At 43.3% G+C, this 16978-nt stretch overlaps 1 protein-coding gene across 2 annotated transcripts in view; it reads right to left on the minus strand.

Moving 5' to 3' along the window:
* The window catches only part of ADCY1 (adenylate cyclase 1), a 1293742-nt gene that overhangs the window by 937704 nt on the left and 339060 nt on the right, over positions 1 to 16978 (minus strand). For both annotated transcript variants that reach the window (XM_086966836.1, XM_086966835.1), the window contains exon 3: positions 13792 to 13910. In XM_086966836.1, the coding sequence (XP_086822962.1) occupies positions 13792 to 13910 (119 nt within the window). The remainder of the gene's footprint in view (positions 1 to 13791; positions 13911 to 16978) is intronic.

Consider the following 16978-nt stretch of genomic DNA (forward strand, 5'->3'; position numbering starts at 1 on the left):
GTATAGTTTGAGGAGAACCTGACCTTTTCAGTCCAGGTTAAAAAGCTAGCTGGGACATGCTTTGGTATCTTGAAAACATTAAGGAAGTTTCTTCCTCTTCTCCCTATGTCGGCTAGGGAAACTGTTGTTCGCACTCTGATCCTCCCCCGCCTGGATTATGCCAATGCATTTTACGCTGGCATCCCAAGCTTTCTTTTGAATAAACTTCAGACAGTACAAAACTCTGCTTCCAGACTCCTGCTGGGTCTTTCCAGCAGGAGTAGTGTGCGCATTCATCAGCGCTCTCTGCATTGGCTGCCGGTAGAGGCTCAAATAAAATTAAAAATTCTTACGGTCGCCCACAGTGCTCTTTACGGCCGGGGATCCACATATCTCTAGAGGAGATTTTCCTTCTATCTCCCAGGGAGACAACTGCGCTCCTCTTCACAACTGTTGGCGCAGACAGTCCGCTTCAACCGACAAAGGCTTGGCGGGAGCTCCGCAGTTCAAAAAGCGGCTCTCGCTTGGAAAGCCCTCCGCTGGCCCTAAGTAGCATTCAAGATCATGTCACTTTTAAGAAAAAGCTCAAAACCTTCCTCTTTTAAGGTGTCCTTTAACTTTCAACCATTTCTTAGGCTCACGCCGGGACACTCCCTGGATTAGCTGTGCACGTTACAAATTTAAATAATAATAATAATAAAAGTAATAGGAGCAAAATCCATACCAATGATCTCTTATGGAGTGAACTGCTAAGAGGCCAAGGGCCAAATGTACGACCCGTTTTTGCATGCACAAATCGGTTTGTGACCTGTTTGCGCATGCCAAAACTTACAGGGCCATGTACAAACCCTATTTAGCGAGTCACATTTTATTTGCGACTCATTAAATAGGACTTGCGACTCGCAATTAGGAAGAAGCGTTCCAAGGGCGTCCCTTCCTAATTGTGACTCGCTACCCTATGTAAGAATGTTTTGCGCCCGCAATTGCGGAAGCAAAACACTCACAATTTACCGCCCCCTTCAAGTGGGTGGTAATGCATTCACAAATGGGAAGGGGTCTCCAGGGGACCCCTTCTCCTTTGCAAATGCAGGGAAAATATTTTTATAGGGCAGGCAGTGGTCCCAGGGACCACTACCTGCCCTGAAAAAATTAAATGAAAACGTTTCTTTTAAAAAAAAACTGTATCTCTTTTTCCTTTAAGGAAAACGGGCTGCAGTTAAAAAAAACTGCTTTATTTAAAATCAGCCCCAGACCTGGAGCTCTGCTGAGCCCAGCAGGCGAACTTACCCGGGAGTGCCAGCCATTCTCAATGGGTCGCAAATTACGAGTGCCTCATGAACATTAATGAGGCCTGCAATATGGGACTCCTTTGAGAATCGCTAACAGTGTCGCTGACACTGTTGTCATGTCATTTTACGTTTCGCAAATTGCGCGCAATTTGCAACTTGTAAAGGGACATGGTCGTACACCTGGACCCAAGTCGCTAGGGTCTTGGACAACACAATGGTATGTGCCTACCAAATCATGTTCTCTCTCCCGCATCTCAGCTCACCAGCTTAAATTCAGATGGAATTTGGGTTGCTAAAGCAGTTGCACGCATGGGGCATATTTAATATGCTGGAACAAGAACAGGAAAGTCGAGCCACATATGCTGAACCACCTGCTATGGAAGGAGTTGCAGGATCGCTATGTGTCACTGGAAAGAGCCTACACACAGGAATCATTGAAAGTTACAGGATTCATTCAAATGTGGATCACCTTTTTCAGTCATCAGGTATTGAAACATATGGTCCGGAAGGTGTTAAAAAAGTGCTCCGTCATTGAAGATAAGTCCTTGTTATTAAACAGAACGCATGGATGGATGACAATAAACAGCTATTAAATCTTTGCGCCACAAAAATACTTTAGTACTGGATATCCAGCTACTGTGAAGGTGTAGTTTTTAAGATGTTGACTGGGTCTATCATCTGCAAAGGTCCACAGCAACAGAACTCTTTTTGCAACCCCATTATACACATTGCATGTAAGATTGGGAAGAATAGAGAGGCGCTGAGGTGAACAGCAGGGGTATTCCATTCCCCTGAAGTGAGCAACTCCCTTCCCCTCAGGTGTACGAAAGGAAGATGACTCAATATCTTCCTCACTGAATCACAGCTAATGTTCCTGAATGGTCGAATGGCATCTGAGAGCACCACAGCACCCAGCTTTTGAAATATCAGAAGATCCAGGCTGATCAATTATATACTTTCCTCCAAAGATGCTGGGATTTGCTGCTGACCATACAAGTGATCCAAAGACTTGAAAGTGGCCATGACCACCTTAGTTTCAAGTGCTCCATTCTGGCGGAGCAGAGAAGGATCAAATGCTTTGCCACGAGCACCAGCCAAAACAACAACGTATGAGCAGTAAAATGTAATAGAGAGAATACTCAAGCAGCAAAACTCGAACATTTGTCTTTAACACTTCCTGGCTCGCACCAAGTTCAGCGATGAGCCCAAGACAAAACTAGGAAACCACACTGAATTTTCAATGAAGCTCACATACCACTGGTCTGAATCCTGAATACCAAGGATGAAAAGCAAGAAACCAGACAATATTTTGTAGACAATGAGTGGAGAGGAGCCACTAACAAGCTAAAACTTGCTTACAGTAAGTGGTATGACACCCAAGGAGACAAGCTCCTCTTTAGAGCCACAGGTAGAGACTACAAAGAACTAATCAAGGGCAAGAAACTGATATACCAGCAAGAAGTACGGCAAGACCTAAACAAGGCTGCAGAAAACAAAGACAGCAAATCCATTTGGAGGAAAATCGCTGAAATATTTAGAGATAGATGGTCTAGGTCCCATGGAAAATCATATTACAGCACAGACCTTGATAGACCATTACACAACTATATATGCACTGCTAGCGACTGTACACGAACCCTACCTAACTGCAACACTTGCTTGCCAATGGAGTAAGCTACTGTTCTCCAGCCAGGGATAGAAAGAGCAATCCTAAAACAGAAGGCAAACAAAGCACCTGGTCCGGACTGTGTACCAGTGGACTTGTTTTGATCAGATCACAAGGCCTGTTCTGTAGCCCTATCCACAATATTTAGCGTGGTCCTAAGCTCAGTCAATGTCCCACATTTCTGGCGATCCTCCATTATAGCCCCTTTTCATAACAAGCATTTGCAATGCAATAGGTCTTGCATTTGCAAGAGTTTGAGCTATTGGCATTGTAAATAACAATAACTTTTTTATTTATGTGTTTTGAAAACCTGAAAGCTGTGCATACTTGTACTTGTAGTCCTTGCTTATGACAAGCAAGTCTGGCAGTAAACGAGGCGCAGTTACTGCCAACCTTGGTTTTCATAAGCAACGACTATAATTAGAAAAGTGCTTGTTTACGACCGCTTGCAAGTTTTTAAAACACATACATAAAAGGCATTGTCATTCTTAATGCCAATAGCTCAAACACTCACAAATGGGAGACTTATTGCATTGCAAATGCTTGTTCTTCTTTAGATATATTTTGTAATACTGGTGATCTTTCGTGACAGACTTACATCAGTGACACCTTCCCTGCCTCTGCACTTATTGCGGTCCATAACTTTCAGACTCCTGGGGGGCTAACGGGTGGAGGGCTCTGTGGAGAGAGGCCTTGGCCAGGAAGGTTTGTAAGCCTTGCCCCAAACCCATCTGCATTGGCTTTCGCCCTCTGGTTGTCCGTCTCAACCAGAACTAATGATCCCTGGAAGACACAATGGGGGAGGATGAGTGACATTTCACCCCCAGATCGAACCCAAAAGAGGAGCTCCATGTTACTGCAAAAAAGAACTTTGTCGCAATGGGGAAGCATTCCGAGAGTCGAACTCAAAAGCGCCCTGATGCGGAATTCAGATGCATGGAATGTTATAAATATTGAAATATATGAAAGAAAAAGAGGTTGTGCAGATGAGCAAAAAACTACGAGAACAGGGTCACGGGGCGTTCACATCGGGCGTCCTGGAACCCGGGGCTGCCGGATATGAGCAGGGGCAGACGGAGCGGAAAAGGGAACTTTGAGGCGACTGTGGTTTTATAAGGCGCCTTGTGCCGCTTCGAGGGGCCTCGGAGTGCTCAGTATAAGAGAAAAAGAGTCAAGAGCAGCCCTGGACCCACAGCCAGTCCGACGGGCTGAACGGTACTGTGTCTGGACACCCCTCCCCCTAAACCAAGTGACAGAACAAACTCCGCACTGCCCCCTTACCTCTCCCCTCATCTGACAGGTTAAGTGAACCCCTAACCAGTCTGGGCAGCACCGGACTCCAGAACCCGTCGCATGGGCCCAAGAGCACAGGACTGTACCCTGTAAGCAGCCCCAGTGTTCAAGGCCTTCGGAGCCCTTCATTCATTGGCATAGTAAAATGTCTGTTACCTATTATTTTTCAAAACCCTCCTTGTTCTGTTGAAGATGCCGTAGCAGTTATTTGGAATAACGAGTATGTAAAGTCCAGGTTAACGTAACACCGTTGTCTAGGCACAAATTAAATCTGCGATATTTTTTGTACTACTGTAATTGAGCAGTCGACCGTACATTTGGTTGGTGTTCTATAGGTGGCGCTCTCACGCTTGTTTTGGCTTGACGACGCATTTGCCAGCTTCTCGCTCTATCGCTCCTCCCCCTTCTATCACTTTCTGTGACTGCCTCTCATTCCATTAGCTGTGCGGGAAGGCGAGTTACAAACAACCACCTAGCCTCAATCCCTGAGCAGGAGATAACACACTCCCACCTTTCAGGCAAAGCCACAGCGGGACGGACCACATATAAAAACAGGTAAGAGAGCCTTGCTGACCATCTTGGGCACATAGGACAAGTCAGGTCAAGGCCTACGAAGCGTGCAGCCCCCAACGGACAAAGGAGGCTGCAGCTCTTGAGCCACGGAGAAACCCCTGCCTGTACCTGTTTTCATTGTTGTTCTGCTGGCCCAGCCGGGGCCCACAGGGCCCAGAGGAGCCACAGCACACGCATCTTGGGAATCACTCTACCGGTATCAGCGCTGCAGTGCCGGTAGGAGAGGGCGGAGTGTGGGCTGAAACGCCGGAGGGAGAGAAAGTGAAAGCACGCCATGCGCGCGTTGAAGGAGACGAGTACAAGTGCACTGACTGGGGGCGTCTGGTGCGTGTGTGTGTGTGTCTATTGTTGAGGGAGATGAGTACGCGTGCACTGGCTGGGGCGGCTGGTGCGTGTGTGTGTGTTTGTTGACGCAATGACTGCATGCAGCTAGCTTGCGTGGACGGAAGGGGACAGGAGATGTGCACACCCCGTGGCTGTACGTGAGTGTGCACCAGCTCCAATTGCCTATCACCCTGTGCGTGCCCATCTCCTGTCCCGCTTCTGAGGCAAGTCAGCAACAATAGATCGCGCTGCCTCGCCAGGTGCAAGACCTTAAAAAGGAAGTAAGCTGTTACCTCGCAAATACAGACAAATCTCGCTCTTGGATAGCAGTGGGAAAATCTATGGTGGGCCCTTTTAAATGGATTGCAGACTTGGGCAGACAAAAACACAATAATTATAGATGCCCAGGCAGGGTTCTACAATGGTATTATTACCATTCATCAAGCCACTAAACTATTCATGATCTGCGTCAAATACACAAAGAGGATCAAGCATCCACTCTACTTATCTTTCATCGATCTAAAATCATCTTTTCATCTGGTCAATAGAACCAAACTATGGGACACTCTCAAAAATCAAGGAGTTGAAAGAGACCTCTTGCAAAACATCAAATCACTTCATAAAGACATGTTGGCCTTTATTCGCTATCGAAGAAGAGGAGAATGCACTCCTTATTTTGATATCTGGTCAAGGATAATCCAGGGATGTGTCCTTGTCCCGATACTTATCTCACTCTTCTTGAATGATTCAAAGGAATTCCTACTCAACTTAGTAGCAGATGCTCCAAAACTAAACAAAAAAAAAATAGTCATCCACAAAAAAATAGTCATCCACTTGTTCGTGGACTGTGCTGTAATTCTATCTTGCATTCAAAACGAGTTTCATAGGAGGCTGGATAGATTTGAAAGCTACTGTAGGCAGAAAGGTCTTGACAAAAATCATGCCTCTAGGTCATTTACAAAATCTCCAAGAATCGCGGACAAAATGGTCATGGTCTACACTTACTTGGTGATCTCCTTCAACAATAAATTATCCTGGCGTGCCAACATCGACAAAGCATCTGCCACCATGCAGCAGTATGCCAATGCAATTCTAAGGTTCAGGGAAAAAATTGGCTGCTGCTCATTGAATGTTGTGCTACAAGTATACAAGCAGAAAGCATTGGCTCCAAGCATGTTACTCTGGCAGACCTCTGGGGAACAGCAACAGTAAGCAGCTCCAATTGCTGGAAAATGCATATTTGAGATCATTACTGCGCCTGAGCCCTGGCACACCACTCCTCCCCATGTACCCAGAAACAGGCAGGGTACCCTTTCCGAGCTCATACCTCTCACCTCTGTACTGTACTGGCTACGCCTAATCGTAACTGGCACAGGGAGTTATTTTTTAGTTCAATCCCCAAAGTTTCCCCCTTAGGGAAGCTTCATGACAACCCATGTTCAAGTTGTGTAAAAAGCTGCCTCCAAAACCTTGGTCTTGAACATCTATGGTCTGAACCAGCCAACATCAACGCCGCCATGGTGAAGGATGCATTTTTGCACACCAAAGTTAAGACACCCATTGGGAGAGCACACTCTTCTGTTTTAGCGTGCAATATTTTGCACACAAAGCATACCTCGGCTATGACGCAGTACCTCAACTATATCAGTGCCGATACACGTTGCACCTTATATTTAACATGTCATTTAGGTCCATCAAAACGTGCATTACCAAATTTTCTAAACTCTGCACACACTTTATGCTATTTTGCAACAAAATCAAGCACTTATGCAAAAGTGTTGTTCAACCACTTTTTAATTACATCTTGCACAGATGCACTAGCACTTTGTGCTAGATCAGATCTGCCAAATCTACAAGCTGTGCCAAGCAATATTATGGGAGCATGGTTTATTGTAAGAACATCATAGAAATACCTCATCGCAGCAACCAAGCAACTGCCATTCCATCCAACGCACTAACACTTTATGTCAAATCAGCCTTGTCAACTATCTACAAGCCTGTGTCCCCCTTCACCAAGGGAACCTGGTTTAATATAAGAAGTGCCTAGACACCTTTCATCACAGTTATTAACTAACCGCACCCGTCCTACTTCACCTGGACGTCAAATGACTCTCATCTGATGCACCTTTTACAACGGACATTGTTATCAATTTTTTAACGTCACCCTTCATGACTTCATGGCAGAAACATATCAACAGCAAAAAATACCCAAGCCTGCGGATCATGACTGTGCTAGCAGGCACGAAGGACCTCAACACTACCTGACTATTTTGTGCAGTTTTATTGTGAATGAAGTAAGTTGTGAATGGCTTTTTTCCTAAGTTGAGTCAATGTCGAAGAGCCGAAACAATAAAGAATCGAAAAATATTTATGCCCAGTGTTGTTCTGTTGTCAGGCTGTTCCACAAAGCCTTGGCCGGTGAACTAATGCAGAGGTTCAGATTTTCTCCAGTTCAAAACAAGTTCCAGTTTATTTGGAGAGAGCCAATGCCAAAGTGGAATTGCATTCTGTAGTCTCTTAACAAAGGGATCTGAGTGCCAAAATGCCCACCTTCTGAAATCAGTAATTCCAACATGATTTACATGATGTTGGGTGCCTCCTTCCAAAACTAGGACAATTTCAGACAAGGCGTCAAAAATGCAATTTATGACCACTCTCCTAACACTCTGTCCAAAAATCAGAGCACAAAAAGTGGTACATGTGTTGCATATACACCAGGGCATAGCAACAGTTCAATATGAGCTTATAATGTGCTTCTATGCCTGGAAGTTTCTCTAACACCTGTGTATATGTGCTGACTCCCAAATTTGCCTACCTAAATGTATATTTCAAACATTTCTGAGAAGCTCCTGAGAATATGCTATGAGGTGGTTGAAGGAGATGTAGTAAACGTTGCAGGTGGCACTTATGGTGTCCAGGCTATTTGAAAAACATGTTTGAAATCTAGTTTTTACCTTCAATGTTGCCTGTCTCATTGATAGGTACATCACCAGTGGCTGATTTGAACATACTACAATCTTACCTCATTCCCCAACACAAGGCCTTGTTTACCCTGTGTAAAAGAATGTATATACTTCTTTCACAGAAACACATAGCAGTACCCTTCCTCAAGAAATCAAAACCACTGTCAGAGTAAATTATTTTTTTAATCAAATTTGCAAATAAGATGACAGGCTTATATTAGTCCTCTTCTAAAAAAACCCGAGCTGAATCCCGCAGATGAGAAAAACTAACGTCCAATCTCCTGCCTGCCACTACCTGTCAAGGTTCTCGAGAAGGCTATGAACACAGAATGAACAACTTATCTAGAGACCAATGATATTCTTGACTCTACTCAACATGGCTTTAGATCATTACACTCTACTGAGTCAGCCTTAATTATGGCAGCAGAGGAAATCCGTAAGGTGATGGATGGTGGAGGAAGGGCTGCACTGGTCCTGCTTGATTTAACAGCAGCCTTCAACACCGTAAATCATACAGTATTAGTTCGAAGGCTACAGGAAGTAGGTATCAGTGGTACAGCTCTCGCCCTCCTCACCTCTTTCCTCTCATCCAGGGAACAGATGATTCTTTGGGATGGCTATCAATCTGAGGAATTCACACTCCCTGGTGGAGTGCAACAGGGTTCGGCCTTGTCCCCTACACTGTTCAATAAATATGTAGCCCCCTTGGCTAGATTGATAAAAAGTTACGGCTTTATGCTGGTGTCATACGCTGATGACATGCAGCTCATAGTGTCTGTAACACAGTCAGTGGATGATACTGCAGTCCAATTTTGAATCTGTATCTATGCCTTGATGGCCTGGATGAGTTCCAACTTTTTGAAACTCAACGCAGAGAAAACTGAGGTGGTATAGTTTGGACAGAAAATCTCGGTGTGGAACCAAATATGGTGGCCAACTGCAGCTGGCATCTGTCCGACTCCGGTCAATAAGGCTAGGGACCTCGGTTTTATGTTTGACAAACATCTTGCTTGGGCTCCTCAGATTAATCAAGTTTCATCAGCCTGCTTCTTCATGTTAAAGGGCTTGCGAAAGATTCTTACATTTATTCCTCTCTCTATGAGAAAAACAGTGGTAGGAGCCATGGTCCTAGCTAGAATTGACTACTATAATGCCCTCTATCTGGGAGCAGGTGCAGCTCAACTCTCCAAACTCCAGTCAATTCAAAACGTGTGAGCAAGAGTCCTGCTTAAACTACCTAAGCATCATCCTACATCCACCAGTGTAAAACAGCTTCACTGGCTTCCAGTGAGACGACGCATCGATTTTAAAACACTCTGTCTGGTACACAAAGCCCTGTTTGTTGGTGGAGCAAAGGATATGCAATCCTTGTTTGCTTGATATGTACCATCGCGATTGTTAAGATCGTCTTCCCTTGGTTTGGTACAACTTCCTAAGATAAAGAAAGCAAGGTGTGGAGGGAAACGTTTTTCCTTCTTAGCGTCCAAACTATGGAACTCACTGCCCACACATTTGAGACTCCAACCCAGTAGATCTGTGTTCAGAAAGGAAATTAAAACATGGCTCTTTTCCCAACCCTGTACAGGTTGGTCATTGTCTCTGCATATTCACTCAGCGCCAAGACGCCTCGGCAGTAGTGCGCTCTATAAATACCTTCAGTCAGTCAGTCAGGTCAAATCATTACTAATTGGTATTTAGGGCCAATACATTCAAGAATTACTTATAAGAATCCTAACACATGCATTTCAGTGTCTGGAAATGCTGGGAAGCCATGGTTTGGCCCACATTACTCTGTCTATCAATCCTTGGTCCTTATGGACGCTAATTTTATATATTTCTGTCCTTTACAACTCAGTCAGGTATATACACATGGGCTTCATTATCATGGAAAAATAAATCTGGTAAGGAAAGTTCCATATATAATTCCTGCTTGTGTGAAAGATGAACTGAAACACGTGTTTATTGTAATTTAAATTTAAAATTAGCATAAAACCCCTGCAGCCCAGCAACAAATTCTAGAGCCTGGGCCAAAAATAACCGCCTGAAGTAGAATTTTTTTATTTTGTTTGTCCTCCCTATGTGTGAAGTAAACATTATATCGTTTTTCAGTGTGGCTAGTAGAGGTGGCAATTTTGATCTAAATTATTCAGTTGCAGAAGGTATTATCATGATCTCCAAGTGTGAAACTGAATTTGATCCTTGAGTAATGGGTGATATATTGGATGTGGGCAACCATTCCCTTATTTAAGGTAAGGTTGGGGACCTCAAGTTTATTTACATTGACCATAAATCCCACCACCTGCTCAAATAAAAGAATTGTTCAGCAAGAGCCAAAAGTGATCGTTCTGGAGAACATAATGTCCCCAAAATGTTGGTGACAAAATGAGACAGTTAGTACTTTTTGCCTCTAAGCAAGAAACCCCTAACTAATGATTCTGCAACTCTGTGGCATGTCAACGGCAAGATATGAAGAGCAAAGATGAGGTCCAAGAAGTAACCCTGATGAGTCCCTCTATGCATATAAGACAGGAGGGATATGCTGTCCTTTAGGACGATCCTACCGCATGGATACACTGCGTTGTTCACAAATATTTACTTGACTAAATTGAGACTAAAATCCAAGGGCCAAATGTCTTGTCTGCTTTAATACAAGTGCATTATAATCTATGGTCTTTGTAATCTGGTGTAAGGGATATACGTCGCATTTTGACACAGCATCCCATCCGCCAAACTCTAAATCAGGCCCTAGAGTTTGAAGGAGCCTTTACAAGAAGGCCCAGCCAACCCTCTCCAGACTCCCAGGGACAACAAGGCTGTTGGAACTTCACCTTGTCAATAAAATGGGTCTGTTGAATTAGCCTTCACTACCAGGGTCACCCCCACACTTTTTGCTATCAGCCATCCTGTTTTCTGATCTTGTTTTTGTTTGTTTTTAGGATTCTGTGCACTTTATCACTGCTAACCAGTGCTAAAGTGCTCTCTCCTTAAAACATGATAGAGTTGGCTTGCACCCAATTGGCATATTTATTTTGCTTATAAATACCCAGTAAAGTGGTACAGCATGTACCTGAGGTCTGTAAATTAAATGCTACTAGTGGGCCTGTAGCATTTATTGTGCCACCCACTTTAATAGCCTTTTAACACATTTCAGACCTACCATTGTTGCCTCTGTGCAGTTTTAAATGGCATATCTGACTTGACAAAATAAACCCTTGGCCAGGCCTAAAACACACTTTTTTATACATATAGGTCACCCCTCTTGTGGGTACATTGCATTTAAAAAGTCAGACATACACTTTTAGGTTTTTCATGCCCTGGTAATGAAAAACTCACAAATGCATTTTTCACTACCATGAGGCATGTGTCCCATATGAAAACATTGGTATAACTTATTACCTTTAATGCATGATAGTATTTGGTTGGGAGCAGGTAGGAATGTCATGTTTGGTGTTTGAGGGATTGTAATTTAAAATCCTGTTTAATGATAAAGTCGGATTTTAAGTCACTATTGTGAAAATGCCACTTTTAGAAAGTTGGATCTTTCTTGCCCTAACCATTTGGTGCCTTTGGCCTGATCCTCTGTCACATGACTAGGTGTAGTTTGCATATTCCGCCCAGCAGCCACAGAGTAGAGGGTCTGGATGTTGGCAGGATGGGCCATCCCAATTTGATGAGGGGGGTGGAGCTGTCATTTGTCACATGCACTTCAATGACTCTGCCTCACATCACACACAAAGTACTTCACACTACCCTAATGCGTCATCGGACAACCTGGGACAGGGCTGAGAGGCAGGAAATTCCAGACACTTCTGTTGGTGGAAAACTGCAGAGCTTTCTTCCACTTCAAAGTTGGCACCAGGTATAAAATGTGACCCTAAAACCCATGCTCCATTACACTCCTGTACCTGTGGATACTACAGAAGGACTGCCCTGCTGCATGAGGCCTGCCCTGCTGTCTGAGAAGGAAGACTGGATCTACAGTCTTCATCTTAGTCTGAGGTCACTCAAAGGGTCAGCTGACTGGACTTCTGTTGTGAGCTACATGGGCAAAACAAACTCCAGAGGCTTTCCTGCAACTGGCAAGCTAACCTGCTGCACTGGGCCTGCCTGGATCTGCAACTGGACCTGCCTGAGCTATGCCGTCTTTGCTGGAGTGAGTTCCTGATCCACAAGAGATGCCCCTCAGTCCTGAACCCTTAGTGTGGCATTAGTGAGCTCCTCCTAAAACAAAAGGAGATATTCTGAAGTTTTGGGCTGCTTGCAATCACAAATGGGCTTGTTCGCACCAAAATCGTGTTGCCTTCACTGCCTGCCTGTGTGAAACGTAAGTGAACATGACTCTCCGTGCTGCAGTGACTGCCCACGACGACGGGTAATGTGAGATTTGCATTTTGCAATACAGCACAGACAGACCACAATGGCCACCAATCCAAATCTCCCCAACTCCACGTGAATCCGGAGGTATAAGAGGCCACTCTAGAGTTCTCTTGTTCCAGGAATAATGTTTATACTGAAATGACCAGTGCAATCACTGTAGTAGCGGTGAACAACATTATAACGTCCAAAGGGTAATCCATCTTTACCCGATACCCTGGTTCCCCATCTTTCTAACGGCTAGCCTGAAAAACAGGTATAAATGTCATTTCAGAGATCTTCGGAGATAATGCTCCGGTAAAACCATGTAAGCAGTCTAATCTCCTTTCCTCTAGCAGGCAGGAATGTGCATATCATCATGTTAAAGAGTCAAGGAACTTCTAAACTGACAATATTCCTTCACTTAGTTCATTTCCGTTGCCTTCATTTAGTAGCAGAAGCATTGGCAGTCTTTCTGCCACAGGTTGCCTCCAAAATTTCTCCTCAATGTAAGCCACCTCCACTTTGTTGGTGGAATGCCGACTGCCCAGCGGAGACCGCAGAATGTGGCAAATGTTACCAAGTCAGCAAAGGTAGAATATTTGCCACACTTATTGATAGAATTCAATTTAGTCAAAATTTAAATACGTTTCTTTAAAACTAAGTTAAGCACATGTTTTGCATTTTAATAAAGGGATTCCTTATATAAAATAATACATTCAACAAGCAATCTTTTATCATTCCGATATCCGTACAATTCTAAATAATTTGATTCCCAGTCGTCTTTTTCGGCAAAGGCGACACCATGACATATATGTATGGGCTGCATTGCTTTCTACCAATTCAGGGAGTATCACTTGTCCATTTAACAAACCCCACAGTGTGTGTACAGTCAGAGAAATGTAATAGTCAAAATGTCTTTTGACATGATCCCAAAGCCCCTGTTTATGTCTCGTTTCTTTTCATCTACAGCAAGTCACAAAGTATTTATTTGTGGGTGATTTTAGAGCGCCCTTTCTCAGCTTAGTGGTGGTATGCGGAAGTGGCAATCGATTTGCATGATTAACAAGCAGTAATTGGTCTGTCATGCAGCATGAACTGTTCTACCTACTGTGTCTCAGCGATGACTTTATTCTTCCCAGCACTGCTTATAAAAAATGGTATAATGACTCAGAGACGCCAACAGCCACCTGCGCGCGAACCACTCATGCACACTGAAACTAACAACGCCGCACACACGTTTCTGCTTTTCTTGTCAATGTTCCACGCATCATGCTGTCACTACATGCCAATATATTTGTATTTAATGCTATCTAATTCTCTTCGTTTCTTAAATTGGTGTCAATCCTACCTAACGTTGTCATGCCTTTGAATGTAAATCTTGTGGAAAATCCGTTCAGGTGGCTTCAGGAAATCTTCCTTCATTTCCATAGCAACGTTCCTGGGCAAGAGACTCATCAGCAGGCGTTCCTGAAGCAAAATAAAACACGTAGGTTTAGTCTTTGTTTTTCTTTTAGCTCATCCTAATGCTGGCATAATTTTGAAATTTCACTTAAATTCCGTCACTAAAAAGGTGGGCTGTTAAATGTCATCTTATCAAGTACAAAGTTCTTCTATTACACTTTAAGCTCAATGAAAATGAGAATTGAGATTAAATGTGCATGTTTTTGCGTGCGATAATGTTCGCTTTTAGCATCAAGTGATGGCTGCGGAGGGGACTTTAGAGATAAGACTCAGTAATCTCCGTAGTGAGCATACTGTGGGGGGAGGGGAGCAAAGAGGGTGAGATTTCGATGACAAGGGCAGCTCTTAGTGTGAGTGGGTGGTTTCAGGTGTGCCCTCCATCAGTCTTTTTAGGGTACCAGGACTAATTTGTAAACGTCAGACTTTGACCCAGAATAAGAGAGAGAAAAACAATTAAAAAAGAAAGAAGATGATAGTGGAAAACTAAAAAACAATGGCAAAGGGAATAAACACGGTTGAAAACGAACCTCGGCTAGAGTTTGACACGTGGTTATATGTAAGTTGTAGTAGCAATGCCCTAGAGTACACAACATATGCTGTTTTGTAGACAGCATGTTCACTTTAAGAGGTACTACATTGTTACCCATTGTAAAGACTTTACGCAATAAACGAGATTTAATGTGGCTGTCAGAATTCAAACCTGTTATCAGGGGTTATTCTCAGATTCCGGCAGTACATAATTTCGCCCACTAAGCAACCACACCGATCATGATGTACTTTTTTATTTTTTTGCAGATTTTTATATAGCGCAAACTCAACCTGAAGGTATTGGAGCGCTTTACATGAGCACCAGTTACGTTACACGAGGACGCATTCATTTTTTTTTGGGTAGGCATTGGGAGATTAAGTGATTTGCCCAGAATCACTGGACGTGGGGTGGAACCGAGGCTCGACCTTGGTCTCCCAGCTTCGAAGTCGGCAGTCTTGCCCGAGACCACATTCTCTCCCCATAAACAAAAGTGAACCTTGAAAAGATACACTGATATCTTACTGACCTGATTTTGAGCGCTGGGATGCCTAATGGTAACCAGGCGCTATATAAAACTCATAATAATAATAATAATAATTTTTCTGAAGTGGTTCTCATGCGATTGTGAATCTCAAGTCAACACAGGTGGAATGGAAAAACGCATGGCTCATAATGTAACTATTTTAGTATTTTGCAAAATGAGGCAACACTTTTGGCTCCTGATGGACTCCGTAGAACTCTGACGTGCGTGTTAGGGTGGAATGCAATAAAGGCAGGTTTAGAATGCTGCGTTTGCACTTACATGGTTTAGAATGCTAAGTACTCAGTTACATGCAGAAGAATAAAGATGTGTAATACTGAGCTCCATGTGTGGCATAGTCATTGGCAGGAACCCAGTCTGGGGAGGACAGTATAACTGGCAATGAGTTAGGGGATAAGAAACCGGAAGATGGATAGTGCTCTCCAAGACAGTTTGCTGTGGTCCAAGCAACTGGCTCGTGTGTGCCACGTGTGTTGCAGTCAAAGTACGAAACCAACGCTTAATGCATGTGTAGTCTAATTGCAGCTCTAGTCGCTGTAAAGAAGTTGAAAAAAATGAAAGCATTGCAATAACATCTACATATTAGTGATCAAGGACATCCTGGTCCTATCATACATGAAGGTACTGAGATGCTACTCACTATGCAGTCATACGTAATTAATGTTGACGATAGACACAAACAGATTTTCAAAGACCAGCTACTGATAATCACAAATTGCAAGATAACATTTCAATAAAAAAATGGTGAAGACAAGGAGGGCGCAAAGAGATGCCAAAGAATAAAATGACAAAGAACACACAAAGAGTGCACGAAGGATAAAACAATTATTTACTCACCAGTAAAGTGAGCCAGTACGACTTCAGCACAAGGTGCCAAAACCCAGACAAAGCACAGGGATTTTGTTTGAGAGTGCAAAACAATCACCGCAATCGCCAACATTTTTGGAGTAGTGAAGGGTGTTCATGGAGTCAAAAACAGGCCATCTTTCCAAAAATCACAAGGACTATCCAGAGGCCAGCACATCTCAAGGCCTTAGAGATGGCTCACATGAAGTTCCAGATAAACAGATGAGCTAGTCGGATGGAGCTCCAACCTTATTATGAACCAATCCCAGAAAGGGCTAAAACACTTATGCTTTCCTGAAACTACCACCACAGTTTGTTACCACCAAAAATCAAAATGTGGGGATAAATGGAATTCTTGGATGATTTCATTGGTGATTTTGAAGAGACTGAAACAAAAAGAGGATTAAGTCTCTCAAAAATCTTGCTGGTGATGATGTAAAAGAAGCCATAATGAAAATGCTGTAAACTGATGAAGAAGTCACATATCCTCAGATTAAAAAGTGTTGAATCTCAAGTTTAATCCAATGTCAAATGTTTATTACGAATGGTACATCTTGACCAAGAGTGCCAGAAAGTTGGTAAAACCATTGATGAATTTGAGAAGAGACTCGACACACTCATCATACATTGCAAGTTCAATTAATTTAATGATAGACGAAGTTATGCATCTGAAAGTTATTGACGGATGCTTGTCAGATTCATTCAGAAGACGAATGCTGAGAGAAACACTTGGTCTGGAGCGAGTTTTAATGGCTGCCACAGCTGTAGAGCATGCTGATGGACAAGCTGCTGACATGGAGGCCAGAGGCCAGAATGAATCCATCCTGAGTGTGAAAAGTAAGGCAAAACAAAAGACTAAAGGACACAAAGTGATGTCTACCCATAAAAAGAAGTTGTGTTTTAGATGTGGATGTAGATGCTCAACTCTTGGACAGATATGTAAAGGCTGTGGAAAGGAGAACCATATTGTGACATTTTGCAAAGCGAAGGAAAAAGTAGGTGCACCACAGCTCAAATAAAAAATGTCTGCCAGAACGTTCCAGAAGCAACGTTCAACACACATCCACAAGGCAAAGCGGCGTCATCCTTTAAGACAAATCAACACTGAGTGAAGTTGATCCTCACCTAAATCATAATCAAAATGATTATCAGTATCAA

The sequence above is a fragment of the Lissotriton vulgaris genome, chromosome 4_1, assembly GCF_964263255.1.
Source record: "Lissotriton vulgaris chromosome 4_1, aLisVul1.2, whole genome shotgun sequence".
NCBI classification, from domain to species: Eukaryota; Metazoa; Chordata; class Amphibia; order Caudata; family Salamandridae; genus Lissotriton; species Lissotriton vulgaris.